General features: G+C 37.4%; 1 protein-coding gene across 35 annotated transcripts; it reads right to left on the bottom strand.

The window, feature by feature from the left end:
• Window positions 1–82: 82 nt before the first annotated feature.
• mapk8ip3 (mitogen-activated protein kinase 8 interacting protein 3) lies at window positions 83–27441 on the bottom strand. 35 transcript variants are annotated; one of them, XM_077212362.1, is made up of 33 exons: window positions 26472–27413; window positions 21663–21783; window positions 21492–21562; window positions 21132–21220; window positions 19706–19729; window positions 19363–19414; window positions 18312–18540; window positions 17856–17958; window positions 17544–17662; window positions 17011–17022; window positions 14450–14507; window positions 14217–14369; window positions 13051–13108; window positions 12374–12522; window positions 11018–11074; window positions 10673–10843; window positions 9459–9618; window positions 8060–8110; window positions 7344–7430; window positions 7105–7257; window positions 6157–6322; window positions 5880–6074; window positions 5648–5804; window positions 4631–4750; window positions 4457–4537; window positions 3769–3836; window positions 3509–3657; window positions 3245–3416; window positions 2786–2899; window positions 2270–2308; window positions 1465–1626; window positions 1240–1386; window positions 83–1161 (listed from the first exon to the last, which is right to left on the bottom strand). In XM_077212362.1, the coding sequence occupies exons 1-33, from the start codon at window positions 26769–26771 to the stop codon at window positions 1040–1042; spliced, it is 3909 nt and encodes a 1302-aa protein (XP_077068477.1). In that variant the 5' UTR covers window positions 26772–27413; the 3' UTR covers window positions 83–1039. The 35 variants fall into 35 exon arrangements, with proteins under 35 accessions (XP_077068477.1, XP_077068474.1, XP_077068455.1 ...); XM_077212359.1 differs by lacking the exon at window positions 17011–17022 and adding an exon at window positions 15008–15025 and having other exon boundaries at window positions 17532–17662; window positions 26472–27408; XM_077212340.1 differs by lacking the exon at window positions 17011–17022 and adding an exon at window positions 15008–15025 and having other exon boundaries at window positions 17532–17662; window positions 19270–19414; window positions 26472–27402.
• Window positions 27442–27994: the final 553 nt, after the last annotated feature.

Below are 27994 nucleotides of genomic sequence, written 5' to 3'. Positions count from 1 at the left end.
AAATGTATTTGTGTTTATGAAGTATTGATGATATTAAATTATGACAGCATTTCAACAAATAATAGCATTGCAGACAGAAGGATTCAGCACATAAACATTTATTTCTTAATACTTAACCACACAAAGAACACAGATTGATGATTTACATACAAGGCGACTGGGCGGGACGTCCATCTCTTTCAAACCTCCGGCCAATCGCAGGCTTCAGTTCAGCTGTTAACCTCAAGCTTAGTCCAAAAGGGAAATTAGCAGATCTAGTCAGCACACATTTCACTTAGTTTGAAAAAGGGCTAGGTGCAACTGGTTAAAGTGATTTTGCGTGCTTTTTAAAAAATCAATTTAGTTGAATATTCTTTTACATATTTACTTAATGAGCTGAAATGATATTGGGACATGTTTGGGTTGTGCTAGATTACCCACAAATCCTGGCCACCATTTATTTGATTATCCTCACATCATTTCTCTCTGCAGTGCATGATGTATTCCAGTATTTACTCTCCAGTGCATGATGTATTCCAGTATTTACATAAGTCACTTTTGCATTTTCCTTTTTGTATTCCAATATTCATCTAGCTGTTTTTTTTCAAAATGATTCTGCTCATCTCTGAAACTCTTGAGTTCACGATGAGTTCATATCATTGAGTGATCTGTGTGCTGAGGGACTGTAAAAACAAAGGTCACGGTATTTGGCAAAAACTGGGTAGTTCTTTCAGGAACGTAGTTTGGTATTGTTTAAGCTGTTTATATGCATTTCATTTGAAATTGCCATTCAATCATAAGTTGCAGGAAGTTCTTGAACCTTGTGTTTTTGTTGGAAAGGGATTGTTACAGGGTGGATTGAAGGATCATACAGGTAGTAATAATTGAGGGTAGGAAAATACAGGCTGAAGGGTTCAATATAAGACTTTAAGGGGGTAGTTACAAGGCCGTGGTAGTTACATAGCTTAGGTACAGAATTCGGGGGATAGTTACAGAAAGGATTCATACTTTTATCTTTGGGGGCGGAAAAGGGGGGCGAGGCAGGAGGTGTCTGTCCGTGTTACTCCGGAACATAAGACACCTGCCACACAATGATATGACTCCTCTCTGCTTTAGACAACGCTGGCTTCATCTGAGGAGCTTCACCATCATCGGCTTCCTCTGTCTCATCCTCACCATCACCTGAGAATGACAGAATGAATAAGTTATGGTTTTATGACCCAATGTACATGCTAATTTCGCTTATCAATTGCTTCTCACCAATGCGGAAGTCAATATAACCCTCTCCTCCACTCAGCACCAGTACGTTCTGAAGACTCTGAGCTTCTGTGTCCGCTGGGGCTGAGGACCCCTGAGACTCTGATGGGCTGTCCAACACGCTACCATTGAGGGTGGCCAGCACATTGCCTGGAAACAAAAGATGACATATTTTGAGACTGACACAGCTCACAGCATATAATATACTATTATTGATTTGACACTCACCTGGCACTGACACAAAGAACTTGACGGCATCTCGGTGTCCATGAAAACAGAGTTGAGCCTGGGCCATGGAACAGTATGGTATGAAGCTACTCTTCTCAGAGTTACTGTCATCCGCATATACATGGATCACTCCCCCTGACGATGTGGGTGACACCTTATTGGCTACAAGAGAACAGAACCCAGCAATCATAAAGCGCACTGACCAATCGCAGAAACTGCCAGAGCTTAAGTAAAGAAATGAATCTGCTGAAGAGGAAGACTTTAATAAAGAGCTCACAGCATGCAAACAAAACAAAAAAAATATATATCCATGGATAAACATTACAACAACACTTAAAATGTACATAATGAAGATAGTAATGCACAGAGGCAATTCATTCATTACTAAAAAATAAAACCACTAAAAATAGTTTAATGAAAGAAGGCCAAGGTGTATATACATATATAGACATACATATATCTTTTGCAACATAAATCTAATATAATTGCTGAATCAAAAATATATTCAACAGACTATATAAATGTATATATTTATCTGATAAATATGTATATGTGGATTTATATTTATATGAATCTGCATTTCCCCGTTGAAAATAATGAAAAAAATGACCACAACATTTTAAATAAACTATAAATATAGTAATGCACAGAGAAATAAGTCATCATGACCAAAACATGCTAAAACCACTGAAAGAAAGAAAGTTTATTGAACGATGGAATAAATTAAAGAAGACCACGGTGTTCCCAAAAGAAGTGTGATGTTACTGATCTTACAAGAATGACAGTCGTAACGCTCCACACTTACCCCTCAGTCCCAGGAGCTGCCCTCGATGAAGAACTACGGCTACAGGAAGGAGGAAGTGGGAAGGGGAACAAGGCAGGGCAAAAGAGCAACACTTATGAGACAGAGCAAAAGAGGGTAGTGGTACAATAGAGAAAAAGGATAAAGAAGAAAAGCTAGAAAGGAGATGACAAGAGGCAACACAGGGTTTGTTGGGTAATTAATGGATTAAGGAGGATGACCTAGCGGCTAATGATCTGGGATGATGACATTAAAGTTTGCAGGTTAATCCCAGGGTGTTGGCAACCCAGTGAACTGAAGAGTTAGTGAGATTCAAACCTCTTTACTAGCTTAACCGGCACGACTTCATTGGCTAGCGAGCTTCAGAATAAAGACCATGCTGGTCGACCACCAAAGAAGAGCTAACCAGCATAAACCACTGACAGGGACATGTTTTGGTTGATCAATGGAAACGGGAAAGGTTAGGATAATCATGTGAACACTGAAGTGTGTCTGCAAACAAACTCGCACCAGACTTACTTTCAGTCAAAGGGATTGAGATGATGACACCATTTCCAGTGCCCACCCACAAGCGGTTTCCTCCAATCAGCAGGGCAGTTATCCTGACAAAAGAGAAGCCCAACTTTCCTGTACCTGTCAATCACAGACAACACAGCAGAATGTAAAACATTTATATTGTGACTACCGATCTTTATATATTAGCCTAAATGTTTCCATCAATAAATTAACATAATAATATTATTTAAATAATAATAATAATAATAATAATAATAAAGTTATTTTACTATAGTGTAAACTTTCAGTTGACCTGCTTTTAAGGATCTGGAGAAATAAAATAAAATAAAATATTATTTTGCCAAGCTAAGCCTTAAATACTAAGAGGAGGCAATTCAGCAAAACATGTTATGTCACTACTAAACTCATCTCTAACCAGAACCTATAACTAAGAAGTGTTGAAGTCACAGAAGCAAGTGTTACCCAGCATCTTGCTGACGTAAGGCTCGATATCCACGTCTTGTAGATGCTGGTGTGTGAGTGCGTGGTATAAGCGGAGCGTGGAATCCAAACGGATTGACACCCAGACACCATCACCAATCCATGCCAGCTGCCTCACCTGGCTCTCCTTGCGTGGGTGAGCGTCAAAGGATTTCTATATGAAAGAGAGAGAGAAACATAATATAAAATAAAAGTCCCAAGACAAAGGTTATGGTGAGGACATAACATTCGCTGTCTGAGACTCGCCTCAATCTGCATGCTCTTAGGCTGGATCACATGGATCTTGTTCTTGTTACCACACCAGACTTTGTCATGAACCACAGCCATGCATCGAATGGAGTGGTGGGGTCTTCCCAGATCCATTAGATGATAGTTGGATAGATCCCATTGGCCATCTATGTTTACATTTGACATTATGGGGAGCATGAATAAAAATATTTACAGCAAAACCCTGCTTTAATAATAAATGACAGTTATTTTTTTAATAAGTTTAACATGATGAAAACCTTCAGCTCTGTGGAAGATCGCAAGTGTTCCATCAGCTAATGCAACTAAAACTCTCCCCTTCACATGTCTGAAGCACAAAGAGACAAAGACAGAGGGAATTATTACAGAATTTTTCATATACCTCATGATACTTGTTATTGGTTAACATGTAAACAGTAGTATATACTGTTCTAAAGTTTGGGGGGCAATACAATTTTTACATTCATTCAGTAAGGATGCATTCAATTGATCAAAAGCTGCAGTATAGACTTTTACACTCTTACAAAAGATTTATATGTCAAAAATATGCTTATGAACTTCTTATTTATTAAAAGAATTCTGAAAAAAGTATCATGTTTCTGCCAAAACATTAAGCAGCACAGCTGTTTTCAACATTGATGATAATAAAAAATACTTCATGAGCAGCAAATCATCATATTAGAATGATTTCTGAAGGATCATGTGACACTGAAGACTGGAATAATGATGCTGAAAATTCAGCTTTGCCATCACAGGAATAAATTACATCTTAAAATAGATGTAACAGTTCTTTTAAATTTGAATAATATTTCACAATATTACTCCTTTTACTGTATTTTTGATCAAATAAATGTAGCCTTGATGAGCATAAGAGACTTCGTTCCTTCCTTCAAGAACAATAAAAAAAATTGAACGGTAGTGTACATAGTTCATTAGGATTCTACTTACACCAAACTCAGTACAGAGTCTTTGAGTTTAATTGAATGGAGACATTTCTTCCAGTTGGACACTGCAGAGTGGACATAAAGCCTGTGGACAGAGTTTACAGTGTATTTTACATAATGTTGGGAATGGAATTATGACTTTATAATGTGAAAATACATTAGAAGATGTAATGCCTACCAGCCGTTTTGGGCTCCCAGCCACATGGTTGGGGCAGCACTTGTTCCTGCCCGATCGTCTACTGCCTCTTCTGAGTCTGTGGGGGCTGATGTCACTTGCTCCTTTGGCACACCCGCCTCACTGATGGCAGAACACACAGAGTAGACCATTTCAATTTAACACATCATTTATGAAAGTCAAGGGCGTAGGTTTGATTTTAATATACGATTTTGCACATACGATAGATTTAAAAACATTTTTTTATAGATGTGGTAGCCAACACACTCATAACTCATAAAGGGAGTATTTTTTATGCCAGTATGTTGTTACGTCAATAATAACACAATTTTGACTATGTAAACCAACAACATTACAATTTAGTCTTCTTTACTTCATGATAGAATATCTAAACAAGCATATTAAAAACTGAAGAAAAAAAAAACATAATTCAGGGATTGACTTTAATTAATGAATTCTGTAATGTTAAAATGAAAGGTAACTAATAATGACAAGGAGTCCATGGACAAGGATTATTAATGGACACTGTTTACTCTGTCCGCAGTGCAATTGTTAACATCGCTCATACATCAGCATCAGAGTACATATTACATAAGGAGAGCACTTACAGGCAGGGTTAAAATGAATTGGACCAATGATGATTCTGAAAGATAACTGTGCACATGTACTTTCAAAACGCTTATACAGGGTTTTCTAGCATATTTAGTTTGACTTCTAATAATGTCAATGTTGTGACCCATTTCAGATGTGGCCAAAATTACAATAACAGTGGTTATACATATGTTAATTGTGTGATCACAATTATTGCTAGGCACCATCCCATAGTTGCTTGATATTTGCAGGAACATGTCTCTAGCGTCACTCCTAAATTATACGCCCTTGCCTAAAGTAGTCAGCAAATAAAACACATCCTTTTGCAGTCAGAAAAATATAATAGAGGATAACTGGTTTAGGAAATTGTAAGATGTCAATGCACTTTTATCTAAAGTAGCTTTTAAAAGTAGGCTATATGTAAGGTACCTGTGTGTGTTGTCAGTAAAGACATGCTCGGTGAAAGATCTGAGGGTGCTGTCCACGTTCTCACTTGGCCCCGTCTCCTCCGACACCTCAATGGCTTCTGTCGCTTCCTCCGCAGACTGTGACACAGCTAAGCTTCTACACACTGGAGCTGTAGGAGCTAAACACCAAGCATATGATGACTAATATTTAGTCTCACAGATTCAGAACATACATTTTCAGTCAGTTTGCTTACCTTGGCTTCGGTCCTGCACGGGGGTGTCAGTGCGAGAGGAGCAGTTGCTGCGCACTACGCTGCAGTTAGTGGCACAGCCTACGATCGTGATCCCTGCCAACATGCCCTCCACTCCACCCTTCTCCTCTGAAGCCCCATCTACACCCTGCTGCTCCAGAAATATCTCACCTGCTGGGTAATCACTCTCACTGGCCGCTGCATGGACAATGCATGTGACAGTTAACTCAACTGCAACAGTGTTTGTTACAATCGACAGTGTATTTAGAAGTACACAAACCTGGTACACTGGAGATGCACAGCACATGGGCATTGCATACGTTAAACTGGTCCACTAGTGAGCAGGGCTGGTTTGCATCGATAATGACCACTTTACTGGCTGAATGAGTGCTGGTCAGAATCCACACGCGGCTGTTCATGGAGTCAGTTTCATGCAGTTCCTTAGGCTAGAAGAGGGTGAAATACCAATGATTAGATTTAGTTCAGTTCATCATTTATGATGCTTAAAATTCACTTCTAGCTTTTTCTACTGAAAGAAAGATGGGTAAGCTGTGAAAAACCTTAGACTCATTTTGAGATTTAACAAACAATCATGTAAAATGAAATTAAAATGTTTATAAACAGTTATTAAATATTACAGTAAGTTAAAAAATGTATTATTTGCATAAATTGAATGAAAAGTTTACCTGAAAAATTAGCATGAATTTGAGGATTCCTTATTGTTTGGTTAGTCTCCCTTTTGCTTTCAATGTCACAAATTTGCTTAAATGTTTAGTGTCCAATAGAAAGTGGAGAATGTTAACTATTCTTCATTCATTTTACATCACAATATTTCTTTGTCTTAAATTCTGCTGCAAAATAACTTTCTGCTTTTTTTCAGGTTTAAATTTTGATTGAAATGAAATTTTCAATGTGGTCTCAGACTTTTTGATCCCACTGTGTGTGTGTACTACTATTCAATAGTTTGGGGTTGGTAAGGTTCTGTATTGGTTTTGAGTCTCTTATGCTCACCAAATCTGCATTTATTTTCTTTTTAAATATATTTTAAAATGTAATTTAATCCTGTGATGTCATGACTTACTGACTCATTTGATAAATGTCATGCCTCCTTGAATAAAAGCATTTCTTTCAAAACGTTTTACCGACCCCAAATTTTTCTGATTATTTTGAACATGTCTTCAAAAGACATTTTTCTTTAATTACATGTGTTTTTATTAAATCCATTTACCTTCTTTTTCTCTGGTGAGCTCTGCTCGCTCTTGCCGTCTCCGCCTTCGTCTTCACCAGTCAAGGGATCGGAGCCATTGGATGACTTCAGAGCTGCAGCCTCCAGATTGGATGTCTTCCAGCCAGTGAGATCCACGCCAGAAGCACACCACAGCTGTGTGTCAGAAGAACAAGAGTCTGAGTTCAGGACTTCACAACCTCAGAACAGATAGTCTGCGCGTGTTTGTCGTCATCTTGTACCTTCCTGTTGGGGTCTTTCTCCACCAGAGGGCGGCAGTACACTGGCACAGGGACGTTTTTCATACGATTATCCTCTTTCTCATTGGCCTAAGAGAACACAGGAAGGCGGTGATGTTTACAAGGCCTTTGTAAATAAGATCACTGCTACACACTACAAGCAGAAAGATGCCATACTCCCATCATGCCCTGGTTAAGATTGCCTTTATCCAGGGCAGACAGGGAAAGGGGAAACCAAGAACAGCAAACCAGAGCAGCAGATCAAAGTCTGTTAGAGGGTTACAAGGCAGATGCATGCGCAATGACAGAAGTTAATCTACTGTACAGTCAGCAAACGCCTCTGAAAGACAGAGAGAGAGCAGCAAATCATGATTCAGGTGTAGGGTGATGATGTCTAAATGATGATGTCTGGCTCATTTATGTCATTGTAGGTTGTAAGTAATGTACAATCGGCCACATGTCTAAAATGCACTAAACATTGTGTTAACTTGATAGTGTTAGCAAAGCATTGTTAGCAGGAAAGCATGTCGACAGCTGTAAATACCAGAGGTTTAATTCCTAAAGATAAATTCAGCTTCAGCAAAGGCATTTTCTGCTATATCGTTTTCTGCTGTGTCTACGCTATGATTTGCTGACTGAGGCTGAGTCAGGTTTAGGGCCGGGGTTTAAAGGGACAGGGTGGGAGAGGTGCATGCTGGTCCTCTGCCGCTCAGACTTGCCTGCGTCCTCTTCACTGTGGCATCTTGAGTGCTGTCCGCCTGGGAGCCATTCTGTGGGAGATCACAGTTAGCGCCACGGCGACACTGTCACCACGGCAACCCTAACAAACACACCGTCACCATGCCAACCCTAACACTGTTACCACAAACCAGCACACCATGGACTGTTCCATAGCTAACTAGTTCCATGGAACAAAAAATCTGAGAACATAATTCCAGAAAAAACACTGTTCCGTTACTAAGACAATGGCAGCAGCAAGCAGACAGTGATGGTTTTTACTTTTTTTTTTTACTTTTTTTACAGGCAAGAGCTTATACCTGTGTCACAGGCCCAATAGCAAGTGTTCAGATGGATGATGTGGCACGAACATGTTAAACCATTTATAATAGTTAAAAGGCACCTTGAACAGTGTTGGGCAATAGAAGTTGCTATGTTGTTATTGTGACAAAATGCCACATCACCGTATTTTCTTCACATTTTCTAAATTTTCTTCACAATTTACTGTGTGCAGTTGCTTCACAAATAAGCAACTGCACACTATTCTCTCTTATATACTATTAGGAAGCCTGATTCATTTTAGTAAATCAGTTAATGTGGACGGATCATGCACATAAACAATTGACTGATCAAATAAATAACAGTGCAAATAAACGATTCACCGTTCAGTGTTATTTTTATATTATTTATATAATAGTATTTATTAATATTTTTCATTTGAGTTTAAGTTTTAGTAATTTTGTTATGTGCTTTTGTCATTTAAAAAAAAAACATTTGTTTTGCTTTAATTTATTTATATATATATATATATATATATATATATATATGTTGCCAAAGAAACATTTTTAATTTTCATTTTATAAAAATATAAAAAAAGTTTATATTTTTTATAAAATATACATTTTATTTAATCTATTTTCAGCTTTATTTAAATGAACAAAAGTGACTTCTTTTTAGTGAAATGCTGTTCTTCATCACTATTTTTGACTTGTTTTTTTTTAGATTTATAAGATTTTATAAGATTTATTGCACAATTAAGTTCACTTTAACCCTGTCACCATTTATATTTTTTTATCAGTGTGATAAACCATCTGATACTGTTGCATACTTAGTTACTTTTTGTTAATTGTAGTTTACTAACTAAATTGCTTTCACACATCTTCAACAAGCCATTCATATCATCGCCTACATAAAATCAAACGCCCATCCCTGATCTTGGGAGGAGCTAAACTAAGACACGTCCCTCCTGGTTGCATATCTAAAGTGCACTTTGCATATTTATTTTCTTTTTTACTCTATTTCACTTTATTTGTGGAGGGCGCTCCCTGCAGAGCAGTCCCACTCCAGTCTCTGTGTAGAGATAAATTGCTTACAGAGGTCAGGGGTGAAGGGTCAACATACCTGTTTGAATCGGGATGGGACACTCCAGCCACAGGTTTGCATGGGGCCGTCCTTGCGGCGCATGTGCTCACGCACCTGCCGGTACTGCTCTCGACGCTGCTCTCTGCGCGTACAGAGCGCAGAATCGCTGAGGAGAGACGCAACACCGTTACTGGGCATTCTACAGGGCGAAGAGAGAGAGAGAAAGAGAGAGAGAGAGAGAGAGAGGAGCAGTCAGCGAAAGAGCGAGAGCACCAGCCAGCCAGCAGAGGCCCAAAATAAATGCCACAGACACACGGCGTGATGTGAAAACATGATGTGATATATTTCCCTTACATTTTCACATTTGGCCGACGCTATTTCATGCTAATGGACTGGCAAGCAGATTAAAAAAATAACATCTGATATGTATGTTGAGGTGAACTGATCTTTTAAAATGTTATTTAAACTTAATAAATTAATTAATCAAATATTCAAATTTATTCAGTTGGCAGCAGTGTTATTATTGTTTACTAAACTAAAACTATTAGTAAATAAATTAACAATTAAATAAAGCCTAAATAAATATTAGATAAATTTTTTTTATTATATTTCTTAAACGTAAACTGAAATAAAATAAGTTGAAGTAGTAATACAATTGCTAAAACTAAATACACTTTAATAGAAATATAAAAAGCACATACCGAAATGAAAAGACATTAAAATTAAAATTGAGAAACTGAAAATATTAAAATAAAAGCTAATTTAATATATTAATAAATTATATAATACAAATAAAATTACAATGTTCGGCAGATGCTTTTATTAAAAAATAATACACATTTATCATGATGTATGTTCCCTGAGAACTGAACCCCACAACCTAAATAAAGTAGATTCAAAATAAATGTAATTTATTTTTCTAAAAATAAAGGAAACGTTTCCTTTTAGAGGTTATGTTAGAGTTAGTCTGTAGTTTTTATTATTAGTTAGTTTTATTTAAATACAATATATTTCCTATGATATTTCCTTATGTAAGCAAAGTAAACGTCTTGTGAGTGAGTGTGCAACAGCTAACAGTCAAATCCAGCATTAGCACACACCATTTAGCAGGATTCAGCTTGCCTGAGCAGAAGAAAGAGAGAGAATACACTTTGAGGACACAGAGGGAAGACAAACAGACAGGTGGATGTGTGGATGAGGACATGAGGACACATGGGATAAAGACACAGACAGGTATGCATGTCTCTTCTCACTCTTCAGGCAGGAACTCCAGTATGCAGTTGGAAGTGGAGATCTGGCACATGGTTTGGGAGCGCCTCTGGTTGTAGCCAGCAGGAGAAGGAGACTTGTAATGAATGTTGACACTGGTGTACGGACGTTTCACTGGAGGAGGGCTCGCAGATGAACTAAAAAGACGTGCAAAGCTGGAGAGAGACACAGAGCAAAGTAAGTAGGCAAATGAACAGGAAAACACAGATGAAATGTAAATCATAACATAAGTAACAAAACTCACAAAGCAATGGTGTGAAATTTATCCACTTCCTTAACATACTGATTTAAGAGTCAAAAACTATGTCTAAATCTGCCGTAATACTCACAATTGCCAGATGATAGATTTCTTCTTCTCTGGTAGAGCAGGACTCTCCCGAGATGCCCTGTGGAAGTGAAACGGACAAAGAGAACATGAAGTCTGCACTGTAAAAAAAAAAAGGCTATTAATGTTAAACATATTTGTTTGCTGTCTACAGAGTATGGGTTCGAGGAAGCAGCTTCAACTCGAGCTTGGATTAGGGGTATGGCAAAAATATAATATAACGATTTTTTTCAGGATTTATCACGGTTCTTTTTTTCTTATTGGTTTTAAGAATTTTGCAAGTCACTGTGCTGTACAGCCAAACTAATTTCCCTGTTTTAAAAATTTTGTCTCAGAATGTAACAAAATATAAAAGAAAAAAGAATGACAGACCATTTAGGCCAAATAAGGGATGGGGGCGAATGTAAATCTTATTACACTTTATTTTATTTCATTATTTTATCTTTGTTATTTCAAATAAAAACTGTAAGTTAACTCATTAAAAAGTGTAAAGCATGGAACCTTTTTATGAATCATTTAACATTTCATTAAATGTAAAATCATTTTTAGTTAAAGTATGAATTGCAATATAATTTAGTTCCAATCCATGTAATACTTAATTGTGTTTATACTAGTTATGCTACTGTTCAAAAGTTTTGGGTCTGTGAGATTTTTTGATGTTTTTGAAAGAAGTCTCTTATGTTCACCAATCTTGCATTTATTTGATCAAAAACAGTAAAAATTGAGATGTGAAATATTATTACAATTCAAAATAACTGTGTAATATATTTGAAAATGTATTTTTTTCCTGTGATGTCAAAGCTGAATTTCAGTCTTCAGTCACATGATCCTTCAGAAATCATTCTAATATGATGATTTGCTGCTCAAGAAACATTTATTATTATTATTATGCTGAGCTGCTCATTTGTCAATCATATTGTCAACAGTTGTGCCGCTTAATATTTTTGTGGAAACCATAATACATTTTATTTTTCAGGATTTGTTAATGAACAGAAAGTTCATACAGCATATATTTGAAATAGAAATCTTTTGAAATTTTAAAAATGTCTAGCGTCCTTGCTGAATAAAACTATTAACTTCTTAAAAAAAAAAATCTTACATTTGTATTGTAGTTTATGTTATCAGTTATGTACCTAGGATGTTTTGTTCCATTTAATGCATTACATCAATATGCATCAATACATTTTACACCCCTATTGACCCCTTTTTATGAGTGTTGTATTGATGAAGTCATTTAAATGTGCAAATGTATGAGATTTTGTTCACATGCTTGGATGCACGATAACAGAAGCTTGTAAGTAATCGAAATGAAAGTTGATTTGGATGTGAGATTTTAGGTATGTGGCTGCTTCTCCCTCACCTGATCATCTCTGTCCAGCGCACAGCTTCCTGAAGCTCCATCAGTCTCTCCTTGTACTGGTTGCGCTCCATCAGTACGCGAGCCATCTCCACACGTGTGAACCGCCGTCTCTGCGTCATGGCGACATCGTCCTGCAGTGGAGATGAGTACTGCACCACAGAGCCACACAGAACAGAGCAGCACCACAAAACACAGCAGCAGTGAAGCAGAGGTTAGTGCATCAGCCCTTCAGCATTTCACAGCATCAAATATGTGGGTAGTGAAGCATTGTGAGAAGGTTGAAGGTTTGCTGTGCATTGCATTTTAATTAAATACTGTTAGAGCAAAACAAAGCAAGCCCTGTAGAAGTGATTGGTAATACACACATTCAACAACTGACTGTGTATTTGCACTTTGCTTTTTTTAAAGCATTTCAAATCTCACTTTAAAAAGTAAATAAGGGTATTAATGTTATTAATGATATAAGGAAAAGCATTGTTCCAAAACCTAGTGAGCGTGATTGCCTTCTCCATGAAGGATACTGTATATGCTATGCTGCCTTTGAACCGAGTTAAAACAAGGTGTTCTTGGAGGAGACATAATTAAATGATCACTACCTTTTCACATCGGTGAGGCAGTTCACTAGTTTTTGGAGCAGAATTAAAGTGTTTGAAATGAGACTGAAGTGTTATACTTACATCCTCTCCACCCTCATCTTTAGAGTCCTGAGATGCTCCTAATGCTTCAGCTCTCAACCTTTTACCAAAGGGAGACATTCAGACTTTAATTAGAGTGGAGTGACAGAGACTTTTAGGCCCTTTTTACACCTGGTAGTAAGATGAGTTTTGGTCGATCGGATCACAAGTAGACGAGGGAGACACATTCCCGTTTACACCTGGCGTTTTAATCTGTGTCTTTTGTCCACTTTCAACCTCATCGGTCCTGATTTCTTCGAGGGGAGGGTCTATGGGCAGGAAAATCTATAGGCTTTTTCAGATCTTTCGATCTTCTGGAAGAAATAAGCTTGTGCAATTTACATATGAACGTGACCGGAGATTGACAGAAAAACATACAGAGAGCAGCAGCTTTCGTTTCGTTTCTGATCTCAACTTTGTTGCATCGCTGGACACGCCCCATCTGGTCGCCAACGGTCGCTGTTGCTCGTGTCGCCGGAAATCCCCCACTCTTTGATATGAATGGGATCATGTTCCTTTGTCGCTTGTAGTGTGAATGCACCTTAAAGCCCCATTCACACGCAGCGACAAACATGATCCCATTTATAGGAGGACTTTTGTGGCTGTTTGAACACATACGAAAGCAATCCGGTCAAATGCGTTTTCGACTACCTCTGGAAGTGGTTGAAAATGGACAAGTTCAAAATGTTTTAGACCCCATTTTCACCTGTATTTAGCGTCGACCACTTGTGATCCAATCAACCAAAACCCAAATTCTACCTGATGTAAACAGAGCTTTAGACTCACAGACTCTAAAAAACACCACAACCCACTTTCAGAGGCACAGACTAAAGGGGCTGTTCACACAGAATAAATTTTTGAATTCAACTGTGCTGCTTTTCCATTGTTTTTCTATGTAAACATGCGGTAGCTGGACTGGACGCCATCTCAATCATTTTGACATTGATGAACACTGTTAAACCATTGGGGCAGATCAGCCTAAAAATGTATCTTTTTCAACATGGTGCGTAATGGAGTGCAGCAGATATCAATCAATAATATCACATTTTGGCGAGACAAGGTGGTGGTCAATGTCCTAAGGACAAATCAATTGACAAATGTCAATTTTGGGACAGAAAAATTCAAGGGAAACAAACCCTTGCAAACAAACACAGGCAAAAGTTGCAGACCTCTTTAGCTCCTCCTCCAGTTCTTTCACCCTCTGGTCCACTTTGGTCTTGGACTGTTTCACTGTTTCCAGCTCTTCCCGGAGAACTTCCTGTTCACTCGACAGCTCGTCCACTTTAGCAATCAGGTCATTCTTCACAATATTTAGTGCATTCCTACACAAGGCAAATGACTTTGTCAGGCATGCAGACGCATATGTACATGTGCAAATACAAACACGGTCTCTATCTCTTACTTGGTCTCCAGTAGTTGTTTGTTCTCTGTTAGTAGATTTTCCACCTCTTTCCCCATTCCTGTGGGATATACAGTGTTAGCAGGAGTACAGTCCACCATGGACTTGGTAAATCTCAGATGAATAGACTAAGGTACAGCTGATTCAAAACTACAAAATCACAATTGTTTGAAATTACACCACAAACACAAAGAATTACAGTACAGTTATTAATAGGGCCCAATAAAAAAAGGTGAGTGAAATCAGCTCAATTCTTTATTGTTGCATTAATTAATGGCCTTTCAAGGTTTGATTAACAGGACATCTACAGGGACATAATCACAGTCGAACTTGATAAGTGGACTGTAGAACATCCAAACAGACTTGATTAAAATAATATGATTCATATGAGCTGAAAAGCCATGCATTTGAAAGCACGGCACTGAGCAGCAGAAGATAATAGGATTATAAGAGCAGAAGCACAGGAGAACATCTCACAAATAGCATCGCTACACATCAGGAAAGTGTCACAATGTCTTACTGAAAACAACGTGAGGGGTAAAAGGAGGCTATGAGCCTTACCAAAGAAATCATCCCGGACTGAAATAGAGAGCCGAGGAGGAAAGAGAGGGAAAGTGGCGAGGTAAGAGGAGGCAGCCAAAAGAAAGGAGTATGAATTTGAAGACAGAAGAGGATATTAAAAGAGGAAGATAATGATGGAAGTGAAAAGAGAAGAAATTTATAAAAAGGATGAAGAGATCAAGAGAGAAAGATGGACAAGCACATGTTAGATATTTATCATCACACACATACAAATAGGCACACACACCTGATAAACTCTTTTTAAAGAAAAAATAATAAAACAAATCATCAGCTGTCACTATTACACTAAAAGGTATTTTTAATATATCAGACCTTTATCTTTAATTAAATAATTGTCATTAACAATTACAAAGGAGCTATTTGTTAAATGCCATTCAAAAGTTTGGGGTTGGTAAGATTTTTAATGTTTTTGAAAGAAATTTCTTATGCTCACCAAGGCTGCATTTACTTGATCAAAAATGAAAAGATTATGAAATATTGTTGCTATATTGTTTTCTATCAGAGTATATTTTAAAGTGTATTTTTTCCCTGTGACGGTAAAGCTGAATTTTCAGGATCATTACTCCAGTCTTCTGTGTCACATGATCCTTCAAAAATCATTCTAATATGATGATTTGCTGCTCAATTTCTTCTTATAATCATCAATGTTGAAAACAGTTGTGCTGAATATTTTTGATGAAACTGATACAACCTTTATTTTAAATTTCTTTAAAATAAATTCTTACTGACCCCAAACTTTTGAAAAGTATTGCATTTTTAAGTGTTTTAAATGTTCTTTTTTTTTAATGGTTAACACTTTATTTTACAGTGTCCTTGTTACTCGTGTTACATGTAGTTTCTATAGCAATAACTATAAAATATGCACAATTACATGCAACTAATCATAAACCAAAACTATTTGAAATACCTGTAGTTAATTAATATTACTCAGTAATATAAATGTATAATTACACTGTAACAATGACACTTTAAAATAAAGTTTAACCTTTTAATGTTATGTGTTTCTGAAGTATAGTTTAATACGGTCTTTACAGTTTTTTTAATCTCTAGGACACATTTATCAATCCTTAGGTCACTTTTTCACAACTCTTCACTCAGTGATCACAACATCAGTCTATGTGGGCTAAACTGTGGATCATTTTATTTGGCACAAAATGCATTCAATGACTAATTCTTTGAAATGACATGAATTATTTTTTCACTTAGACACAAACACCATAAAACTTTATGTACTACAGGCAAATTCGCTCGTTTACAAAACTGTTAAACATAAGTTCAAAACCTAGTACAACAAAAAAATGAATAAGACAGAAATTTGCAACATTTCTACAGCAATACCATATTCAAATATATTTTGAATCTAGAAAAAAACAAATACGATCCATGCAATTAGATGTAACTAAACACCAACAGTCTTTCAATTTCATTACCATCCATTCAAAATGAGAAAACTTAGGAAAAATGTTTGTAGTGTAATGTAAACATGTGCTATGTAACATATACTGCAGTCATTTATAAGCAGTAGAGAGTGTCATTAATGTTTTGTAAAGACATTTTTCAAAAGAAAACATTGTATAATGCTACCTGATGTTAGTGTTTTTTAGGTCTGTGTTTTATAAGTGACAGTGTGTTGTTGGATGAAAAACCTTTGAGAGAAATAGTGTGTAATGGAATAATGACTGGGTTTGACACATGTATGAAGTGTTTTGGCAGTTTTAGTGCATTTGAATGTGAAAAAGTTGAAAGTTGGTTAGGAGAACTGTTTTGAAAAAACAGTGAAAAAGTTGAAAGTTGGTTAGGAGAACTGTTTTGAAAAAAAAGTATTAAGAAATGTGTCCCAGCAATTGTAACAAAAAAACTGTAATGTAATGTGACTCATTGTGTTTTTTAATGCGTATTGTTGTTAAATCCATGCAAAGGTCATGAGGAGCAAAAAAGAATGAGAAATAAAAATACCAACCAATCAGTGATCAGATACACACCTGAGAATTCCCCTAGGGGCGTGGCCGAGAGAAGCACACACGGGAAGGAAGCACAGAGAGGGGTCAAGGGTCAGTGAGTGAGACGGCCAATCAAAAGAAAGATCCACCTTCACACTGAGATAAACAAATCAACAGCTCTACCTTGATAATGAAACAAAACAAATCAGACACCGCCAACGTAAATAACAGAAAGTACTCAAATTAAACAACTATATCACACCAAAATGTGCTTAGGGGCAGGAGATACAGCCATAAAGCAAGCATGATATCCCAAGAGACCTTGCTTTGAGGATACATCCAGCAGTGTGGGCTTCCTGACAAAAGGCATGCAGTTCAAAGTGCAAGCAAGAAAAGCCCTTAGCCACTATGTGCTTAGCAATGGTACTTGAAATATATATATAAAAAAATGAAAAATCATTGATATTAAATGCAGGTCACATATAAAACAAGATAACCTGCATCTATGATAAGTGTCAATCAACTGCTGAGGTAAAATGTTCAATGAAGGTCATAATCTGAACTATGAAGCTTACCGAGAAGTTCTGCTCCTGCGTCCACGTCACCGATGATGTCAGATTTGGCGTCTTTGATCTCGTGGTACAGAGAGTCTGTGTTGATGCCGAATGCCTCATTCACTATGCCCTGAGAAGGACTTCAAAGGAACAAGGGTTCTCGTCATTATTTCACTTCAAAGCTTGAATCCTGTACATTACACAAAGCAACTTTCTAAACAACATTCTTAATGATCTGTAACTTTGATTTTGATGGTCCTTTTCTACGTAAACTTGAGTATTTTGTACTGTTTGTTCACGCTTTAATGGTGTGAATGATGTGCATGCATCTACCTGTTTCCTCTTTCGAAGTCTCGAGGGTCCAAGCGCATTTCTAGCTCTGGTGTTGAGTCTATAATTTCTTGAAATTCTGACCATTCATCACTACTGCCCATACCTACACACACACACACACACAATTGAAAAGAAGAACACACAATCATTGTCCTGTCAGGGAAAATTAGAATTTTGCATTGTTTGTAAATCTGTAGATGTAGTAAGATCAATTAAATCGATCAAAAATGACAGTAAAGACATTTACACTGTTAGAAAAATAATATTTAGTTGTTCTTTTGAACTTTCTATTTATCAAAGAATTCTGAAAAAATATATCAGTAATACCCACAACTGTTTTCAAGACTGATAATAATAAGAAATAATAAGAAATGTGAGCACCAAATCAGCATATTAGAATGATTTCTGAAGGATTTATTTTTATTTTATTCAGTGATTATTCTCCCTCTCTCTCACCAATGCTCACGTTCCTGGTTTCCTGAGAGACCTGCACCTCCATGTTTCTACTAAGACGCTTTGCATTCTTGCGGCCCCGACCCCGGGGCTTGTTGAACTCTTCCACCGACACCAGCCCATCGTTCAGAGGGGTAACTGTTGCCGAGGGAACAGATGAGGTGGGAGTGTTTGATTTGCTGCCTGTGCTGCTGGGCGTGGCTGCGACGGAGTCTGAATCTGAACCATCCTCCTTAAACCAAAGGGAACCACAAATCACACGCACGTTTTGATAATAAACATATTCTGCTAAACTTCTAAACTTAAATCGTCTACACTAGTGAATTTGACATTGCTTTGACTTGCTTGATAAACAAATATTTAGACTTACTAGCAAGGCAAAAATATATTGTCATACAAATTCAAACATGTAAATGTAAAACTGTTTATAAAACATTTATAAATGATGAAATGTCTGTGCAATAAGACTAGATCCTTCGAATAAAAATATATTTATCTTTGAGTCAAAAAACCTAGAAGCTGAAATGGCAAAATGAAAGGTCCACAGATAAAAAGCTTAGTCAAACAACCTTAAATTGCTTTTATACTCATGTGACTTGAGTCATTTGAAAAAAGGGAAGTGAATAACTCATATCTTCTCTTCCTTCAAAGAAGAGATCATTAGTTATCCGTGCACAGCTGACAGATGCTTCATCTATGTGAGATACAGTTTATCAAAACCATCTTGTATAAAACACAACTGTTAATTTCAGATGGCTAAAATAAGACAAAAACGTCAGAGAGCAAGGTAGAGGAAGGACGGCCAAATTCATGGACCCCCCGGAGGCCTGCTGGTGACCATCGAAACACCACCCATGAACCTGATCTCCACACAAGCAGGCTTAAGGGGGGAGTGTCTGACAGAATGATGGTTATCATGACTCCTCCCCTGGCGATTCGGGTGGAGTCATATCTGTCACACCTGGTAGCCAGGGGCGTAGACAGGTCTGCTGAGATCGCTGGAATGCCAGACGTCTGACGAAACCATTCTAGCCCCCCCAAGACCCCCACGTACCATGCCATCTCCACCAGGAAACAAACTCAGTGATGGGGGACGCTCTGTTTTACTGCAGGACAAGAAACAGATAGATGTAGAAGGTCAAATATTTCCCACTAAACTAAATTGGCACAAGAAAATGAGCAAAAAAACTCAATGGACAGGGTGAAAACATATACAGACACAAAACCACATAGGAGAAAGAGGTACAGGTTTCTCAGTCTCTGGCACAAACCAAAATGCGAACTACAGTGAACGGGCAGGGGGTTCATTTTTTTTATTTCAAAGGAGTAAAATGGGAGATAAAAGGACTGCAGCGACAGGGGTTTGGGAAGCTGTCAGAGATTGCGGGCAATTTTACCTTTTCCTCCAGTTGTGTCGTTTACTGCAGAGACACACAGCGGCACATGCACAGAAAGAAAGAAAGAGACAAAATGAATGTGAACACACACGCTCACAAACACAGTGACACAATACTTACACAGGACATAAAGTCACGTTACATACAGTATGTAAAAAAATAGATGGAAATGATTCATGTTGAAAACATGATGAAATTGCAAATAACACATTGATTAGACAAAAAACAAAAAGAGGAAAACTTATTTCATTTAAAAAAATATTTGTCATTGAATTTTTTATTATTTAATAATATTTTATTTTATTTTAAATATAACATATATATATATATATATATATATATATATATATATACTGTATATATATATATATATATAAAAATTTACACAAATATTTTTACATTCTGTGGGTAAATGAGTAATCAGTGCAGATTACTCATTCAGCTCAGACATGTCAAGGTAAAACACCAAAAGCTATTTAAAAGCTCCATATTTGATACATTAATAATTAAATTATATATTTTTTTAGAAAACTACATTTACAGCATTTGAAATCTTGTTTATTCGGTAACACTTCATTTTACAGTCCTGTTTCCTATTTACATACTATGTACTTATTATAGTAATTACAATAACTGGGTAATAACCAGGTACTTACCCTGAACCTACCCCTAAACCTAACCTTAACCCATGTACTTACCTTATATTACCCAGTACTTTCTAGGTAAGTACACTGTAAGTACTGTACTGTAAAATGAAGCGTTTCCGTTTATTCTTAGGCAAAATACATCAGTTCTGACTCTCTCACAACTCTGTACCAAAATTTGAGCCTGTAAGTATGTCTATGAAAATGTTTAATTAGTTGAAATCAGCTGACTCTATTTAAATGAGAATAGAAATGTGTGTATAATTGAGTATGACTATAAGCCAGCCACAAAACTAGATCTGACTAAGCAAGACATTACAACCTGTGACTGCGCATCATCACCCAGTGCCTAGCAACGCTGTCTCCAAGACAACTGTTCCAATAATGGGCCATTTTGTATCATCAAAATCTAAACTATTCTGATACATACATCCAAACTGCAATACAGCGTCACAGCGATCAAACAAAAGTCAAAGTAGACAGTGTCCCAAAATAAGAGAATATTAGTTTGCAGTTTAATTAAACTGATTACCCACAAAACATGTTACTTAAAAGCACAAAAGTAACATGAAAAACACAAATTAATTCCAAATTCACATTCCAAACTCTTAATTTAGTAGCTTCTTTGGGGTCCCCATTTCATGCGACCTACAAATCACCATTGTTTCATTCTGAAGTTGTGTACAAATGATATAATGATGACGTGTGAAATAAACGAAACGAAAAAAATTTAAACAAAGGCTGGGAAGGGCTGCATCACGCTGATTATACAAGTTACTCACGACCGTCCGCAGCCTGTGGATTCAGACTGGTTGCTGCCTGACTGTTGCATCTTTGAGCGCTCAATGTGTTCCACATATGTCTGTATCATCTAGAGAAAATAAAATCAATGTTAGTGTATATGCTGACATATACACTATGTCAGCATATCTATGAGAAGTGGAGCTTTGTATTTGTAACTTTTGAGTTATTGCTAATAGTGTCCCCACACCTTTAGACCAATGAATTTCCATGATGTTTCCATTCATTTTCCATGCCAAAAATCATTTTATCAAGATCATAATCACAAAGACCAATTTTTAGCAGATAAAAAAATAAAAGAAAGAAGAAAAGAAAAACTGCATGATGGGGGTTCTTCTGACCTCTGTATGACGCTGGTGAAGGGCGTTATACTCTTTCTTCATGTCTGATTCTCGTTCTTCCAGACGAGAGACTACAAGAGAAGGACATCACAGACGCACAGTGAAAGATACTCAAATCTCTGTTTGTGTCAATGAGTGCGTAGGAATGAATGTAGTTCAATGTGCGCTCACTCTGGTCAGCATAGTTCTTGGTCTTCAGCTCCAGTTGTTTTGTTTGTAGCTCCAAAGTCTCCACCATGGACTGCAACTCCTTCTTGTCTGCCTCCAAGGCATCTTCAAATTCAATAAACTTCTGTTACACAAACACACACATTCACACAAGGTCAGATCCTTTGACTAACAGCTTGAATCAGGTAAAAGCCTGAGATGGATGGATGGATGGATGGGAGACAAATAGATAGATAGATAGATAGATAGATAGATAGATAGATAGATAGATAGATAGATAGATAGATAGATAGATAGATAGATAGATAGATAGATAGATAGAACAATAAAGAGAGACAGAGACAGACAGATAGATAGATAGATAGATAGATAGATAGATAGATAGATAGATAGATAGATAGATAGATAGATAGATAGATAGATAGATAGATAGATAGATAGATAGATAGATAGATAGATAGATAGATAGAACAATAAAGAGAGACAGAGACAGACAGATAGATAGATAGATAGATAGATAGATAGATAGATAGATAGATAGATAGATAGATAGATAGATAGATAGATAGATAGATAGATAGATAGATAGATAGATAGATAGATAGATAGATAGATAGATAAAACAATAAAGAGAGACAGACCAGATAGATAGATAGTGTAACGATCACCAGCTGGAGTGCCCCTGAGAGTCACCAGAGGGCACTCCACACCAGACTGATCACTTCACAAAACTACAATTCCCATAATTTTCCATTCTACTGATCTGTTTATTGACCTCGGAGTGTTATCTCGTTTCTGCCTGTTTGCTGCCTGTCTCGACTTGGATTGCTCTAAGATTATTGTCTCTTGCTGCCTGCCCTGAACTTCTGCCTGTGACATGACTACTCTCTGCGTTTGTTCTCTGATCACCCTGTTTTGCTGTTGCCTGACCCTTGCTTGTTTTGACGTTCCTTCATTAAAAGCTGCAAATGGATCCGACTGAGTCTTCCAATTCATAACAGATAGATAGATAGTTAGATAGATAGATAGATAGATAGATAGATAGATAGATAGATAGATAGATAGATAGATAGATAGATAGATAGATAGATAGATAGATAGATAGATAGATAGATAGATGGGAGACAGACGGACAAAAAGATGCATTTGGTGAAGGGTTTGTTCTTTGATTACAATACAGTCACATTTACACACACAAACAGTTACAGGGTACATAAACACACACATACACACACACACTCCAAGTGCTGTGTGTGGTGACTTTGAGCTGCAAGGATTTAAGTGGAACACAATAGGCTCTTTCTGCAGTGCGGCCCAGCCACAAACAGCCTGCTGGAATTCAGTAATCCCAGCACTGCAAAGAGAGGGAAAAACCAAACACACTCCATCTAACACTACAAACTTCAAATCCCCCTTCAATGCAAACATCACACAAGTCCGATCATGTCATTCTAATGAGTTTTTCACTGACACAGTCATTTCTACAGTACTATATGTACCCCATATTAGCAGCATGTCTACATTTGGGATTATATTGACATTAGGATGTTATGAAAAGATTTGTATAATGTAATCCCAGAATGCTAATTCAAGTCCTTACTATACTTTGACATAAGATCCCTCATTCAATCCTGCAGTTTCTAATCATGAAAAGCCATTACAGGTGAAATGTTTATTTTCGACATCACTAGTTTCATGGTTTCATGGTTCATAGTGTTTCCAAACAGGTTCCCCATCTACCATTGGTTGAGCTGACGTTGTCATGTCAGGCTGGTTCGATGCCTAAACAGTCTGAATAATGTGCAACGTCAAAAGTTCGTGAAGTTTTTTGGGGGAAATATATTTCAAACTTGCTTGCAGCTACCTCTGCATATTAATTCAGGCATAGGAGATTTTAACACTGAATACAATTACGTCCATTAAATTACATAGGACAAATTGGAGTAGAGCCAAGTCATCTGTTATGTCACCATGCATTAGAATGATGTGAATATGAAGCAAAAGTTAAAACCTTTTATACTTTTTAATTACCTTTTATGCTTTTATACTGTTAGATATGTCGGTTTTTCTAAAGCTAAATTACATGTAAACTTGCAAGTTTATTTTAATGTTCAATCATGGTCATTAGACATTCTGATTTCTCTCATGAGGATTGACAATGATACAGCCTATACACAAGTTCAATGGGGTTCGATATAGAACCCTAGGGATGTTACAAGCTGTTTAATTCGTATTCTTAATGTGGTTCAATGACGCACCTGAAAGAACCCTTTAAGGTTCTATATAGAACGTTTTCTTCTAAGAGTGAGAATGTGTGTTAATACAGGCTAGTGAGAAGGATGTTTTTACTGTAGCCACTATATTCTACTGCCATAATCCCAAAGGATGTGAAACTGGAGAATGATGTTTACTCTCTCTCTCTCTCCATCCCTCACTATCTCTCTCTTACTCCATCCCTCACTATCTCACTATCTCTCTCTCTCTCTCTCTCTTTCTCCATCCCTCTCTCTCTCTCTCTCTCTCCGTTCCTCACTATCTCACTCTCTCTCCATCCCTCACTATCTCTCTCTCTCACTCCATCCCTCACTATCTCACTATCTCACTCTCTCCATCCCTCTCTCTCTCTCCATCCCTCTCTCTCTCTCTCTCCATTCCTCACTATCTCACTCTCTCTCTCCATCCCTCACTATCTCTCTCACTCTGTGCTTTCTGTCTGTCTCATAACATGAGAATCGGGTTACAGCGTCAGCCAGCCTCCTTCTATGAGAAAATTGATTACCCATAATCCCCCCCCCCCGCCCATCATCCTCCCAGTTTGGTCCTTTAGACCCCAAGCAAATAAATCTTTGTGTTGCTGCATTAAAACATGAAACAGAAAATAGCTATCCCTAACACTTAACTATTTGTATTCAATGAATCGTATTATTTTAAACCACAGCCTATTTCTTTCTGCTCTTATAAACAAGCCTGCTACATGCAAATTTCCCTTACGGCATCTATTATTTTTGGACAGGAACGAAACAATTGTGAAACAATTATAATATAGTATAGTTTGTTATAGTGTCTAGTATTAACATATGTTATGAGAGCATGAATAAATACTGTCTAGAGATAAAACGAGAAAAAAAACTTATTTAAAAATGCTGGTTCTCTGGAATAAAAATTGTAAACAAATGTTGACAAATATAACATAAATCTAGGCAGAAGAAAAAATAGACTATTACACACATGTGTGGATCGACAGCGAATCCCAGCATTCACACTGTAGAAACTGAAGTAACCAAGTAATGAGAAGTGAGAAGCATCACTGCAGTTTACTGCACTCCGTCAGCACATATTCCTTCTCGGAATCATGATTCTGAAAATCAGCCTCTTTTGCTCTTTTATGCATTTTCTTTCTGTCGTCTGGTACAATAATTTCTGCTCTTAAAGTTACATTTCACAGTTTTGACAGCTCTATCATCACTCTCCATTTTATTTTCACACACTAAATCTTTGTACTTACAACCATAAAACAATCACATTTTTATTACAGCCTACTTACACTGTTTGAACTCGATATAAAACTTAACAAAACAAGAATGCCAATAATGCTCTAGTTGTGCAGTCGATAATATAATTACATTTGGAAAATGTTTTGGCAATGTTAGAAGGGAGTTATGATGCTTTTGAAGGGTCAATAAAGGGTATCTGTTCCCTGTAGCTGTCTGGTCATAGTAGTAGTGCCTGTGCTGATGCACAAAGAAAAGATAAGAGTGTTTGTCTGCATATATGACTTATGTACAAACGTGCGTATGAGACAATCTTTTATGTAAGATTTAGCGATTTATTTCCAGGGAGAGCAACACATTCAATCAATTATGGGATAAAACAGAGGGGTTTCTGGAGGAACTCTAGTGCACATGACAGGACTGTATAAAGTTTTTTAAGTGGATGTCCCAGGGTCAAGGACAATAAATTGACCAGGTCAACACAGATGTTACAGCATAATTACTTCTCAAAGAGCAGAAATAATTGTTTACGACATCAGTTACTGTGTGTAAATAAAGCAAGAAGGTAGTACTTCTTGTACATAGATGGAAGCGTTAACCCTATAAAGACAACAAAACCTTGCTTAAAAACCTGTTGCAATTTCAATTTCACACATTTTTAGTAAGTAAAATGCCTTTAGTATAATTAAAAAAATGTCCACCTTCAGGCAGTGGTACACATGCCTATTTGCATTTTGCATCTTTAATGATTTTTATAAAATAAACTTAATAATAACTTTTATATTGTAAGAACATTTTAAAAATGGACATTTACTGGATTAAAGCAAATTGGTTTACTTGATCATTCATGGATTATTTATATATAATCCATGAATGATTATTGAGCATTTTAACCTTATTTTCTAAAAAAATAAAAATAATTGTGAGTGTGTATATATATATATATATATATATATATATATACACACTCACAATTATTTTTATTTTTTTAGAAAATAAGGTTAAAATGCGAGCATCAAATATGATACAAATGCTTTTGAGGAACGTTTATTTGTACATCTCTCAGTCATCACTGTATTGCATGCTTTATATGTTTAAAACTACAGAGCTTTGATCATAAAACTAAGAATTTAAATGTCATCCTAAGGCATATTTTTGGGATATAAAGAGTGACAACTGATATCTATATACATTTTAAGTAGCTAGTCTACAATAGGGTACTCTTAGTTTTTTTATGATCAGATAACAAAAAACTCCTGCTAGAATAGGACATCGTATGCATGAAAATAATGAGCGATGAGATCATCTTATTATTATTTACCTCCTCCGCCTGTTTGCGCAGCGATTTCTCCCGTTCATACTGCGTTATGAGTTGCTCGTTGTCCTCCTTGAGAAGTTCCAGCTCCACCTCATGCTCCTGGTTCTCCGTTAGAACCGAGTCGAGGTTCTCCAGAACATTCACCACGAGCGGCATCAGCTCCTTCACCACCTCCTCATCGTAGCTCTTGATGAGGCGCTCGAACTCCCGATAAATGCTGCTGGCCAGGCCCGACACCCGCTCGGACATGACAGACACGGCACCGTAATCGTCCTGGTACACCACCTCGTCCAGCTCCATCATCTTGGCGACGTTTGATCGTAGCTCGTTATTAGAGAAATAATAAATAAATCAGCGGCGACACGATTCGAAATTGCGAAATGTTTTCTAAGAATTCATGACAATGTCATCAAGTGCACATGATGCTGCTGCGCTCCACGGCCCGGTTTCACCAGCAACAGCCGGGTTTCGGGACGCACGAACGTTTAATATTCGATATTTGTTGATCAGACGGAGCGCTCGCGAGGGGACGAGCCCTCTTCCCCGCCCGTGCGTCCTGCGCCAGTGTCGGCAGCGCGATCACACGCGCCTCGCTATAGCACTCGATTATTCCCCGGTTGTGTCTGTCTCATCGCTGCGCTGGAGCGAAATACATCGCATCACATCACGCCCAACGCGCGTCTGTCTCTGACGACGCACCTGCCTCTCAACAGCCGCAGCTCGCGAGCCCAGCCATTACTGGAAGATCAATGAAAGGAAAAAACCCGGACAATAAATAAATAAATAAATAAATAAATACGGGAATAAATGGCTACCGCTAACGTACCAAAATCGGATACTGCTTTCTAGCGTTATGTCAGACAGCTCATTTTTGACATTTTAAATCAATCCGGTGGTGGTTGACAGGGCGGCGGGGGTTCGTGATGCTGTTTCCGTCGGTGACTCTCGCTCGCAGGCTGATGATGATGATGATGGAGGGGCCAGCTGACGTCACAGCGCCTGCATGGAGCAGGCCGGAATAGTGATGTCTCATTGTCATTGCTGCTATCAAACACCAACCATTAACCACATTATTTATAGTAGCAAAAATGATTTTATTGTTATATTTAATATACCCTATCCCGTAAATAAGTAGCATATTAAATGTAAACATCAACTGAATGTGTTAATCCTTCTTTCGACTTGATTTTTTTAGCGTGCTGTCGACACTAATACATAAATCAGAGGTACAGGGAATCGCACATATGAGGTCACTTTCCCATTTGAAGATAATCGCTTTAAGGCATCACAGAAACAATTTTGCAGAGCCGACCGCAAAAGTTCTTGCCAAACCCATCACAGAATGCACCATGTTGTTTGCTAGCCCCCACGCGGCTTCAAATGGCATTGCCATAAAGGCAATTGTCAATGCAAGTGGTGCTAGAGCCAAGTGACGTCCAGCTCCACCTCTCTGGACACTAATGGGGTGGAGGGATAGAGTTGTGGGTTGGGTAGGGTGTGGTTGATATTCTAGGTCTTTAGACAGA

Source organism: Siphateles boraxobius, unplaced genomic scaffold, assembly GCF_051911475.1.
Source record: "Siphateles boraxobius isolate OS27281-9 unplaced genomic scaffold, OSU_SipBor_1 66, whole genome shotgun sequence".
Taxonomy (NCBI): Eukaryota; Metazoa; Chordata; class Actinopteri; order Cypriniformes; family Leuciscidae; genus Siphateles; species Siphateles boraxobius.
The sequence above is the reverse complement of the archived record's forward strand: the minus strand, read 5'-3'. Positions and strand labels throughout refer to the sequence as shown.

What these genes read in the sequence shown, in the direction of transcription:
- mapk8ip3 (XM_077212340.1), bottom strand. Translation starts at nt 26,771, where the DNA reads ATGATGGAGCTGGACGAGGTGGTGTACCAGGACGATTACGGTGCCGTG. An exon ending in CCACAGTGAAGAGGACGCAG is followed by an intron (nt 7,431 to 8,059) that starts GCAAGTCTGAGC and finishes GTGTTCTCTTAG; the next exon opens with GCCAATGAGAAAGAGGATAA. An exon ending in TTACGTCAGCAAGATGCTGG is followed by an intron (nt 2,900 to 3,244) that starts GTAACACTTGCT and finishes TGTGATTGACAG; the next exon opens with GTACAGGAAAGTTGGGCTTC.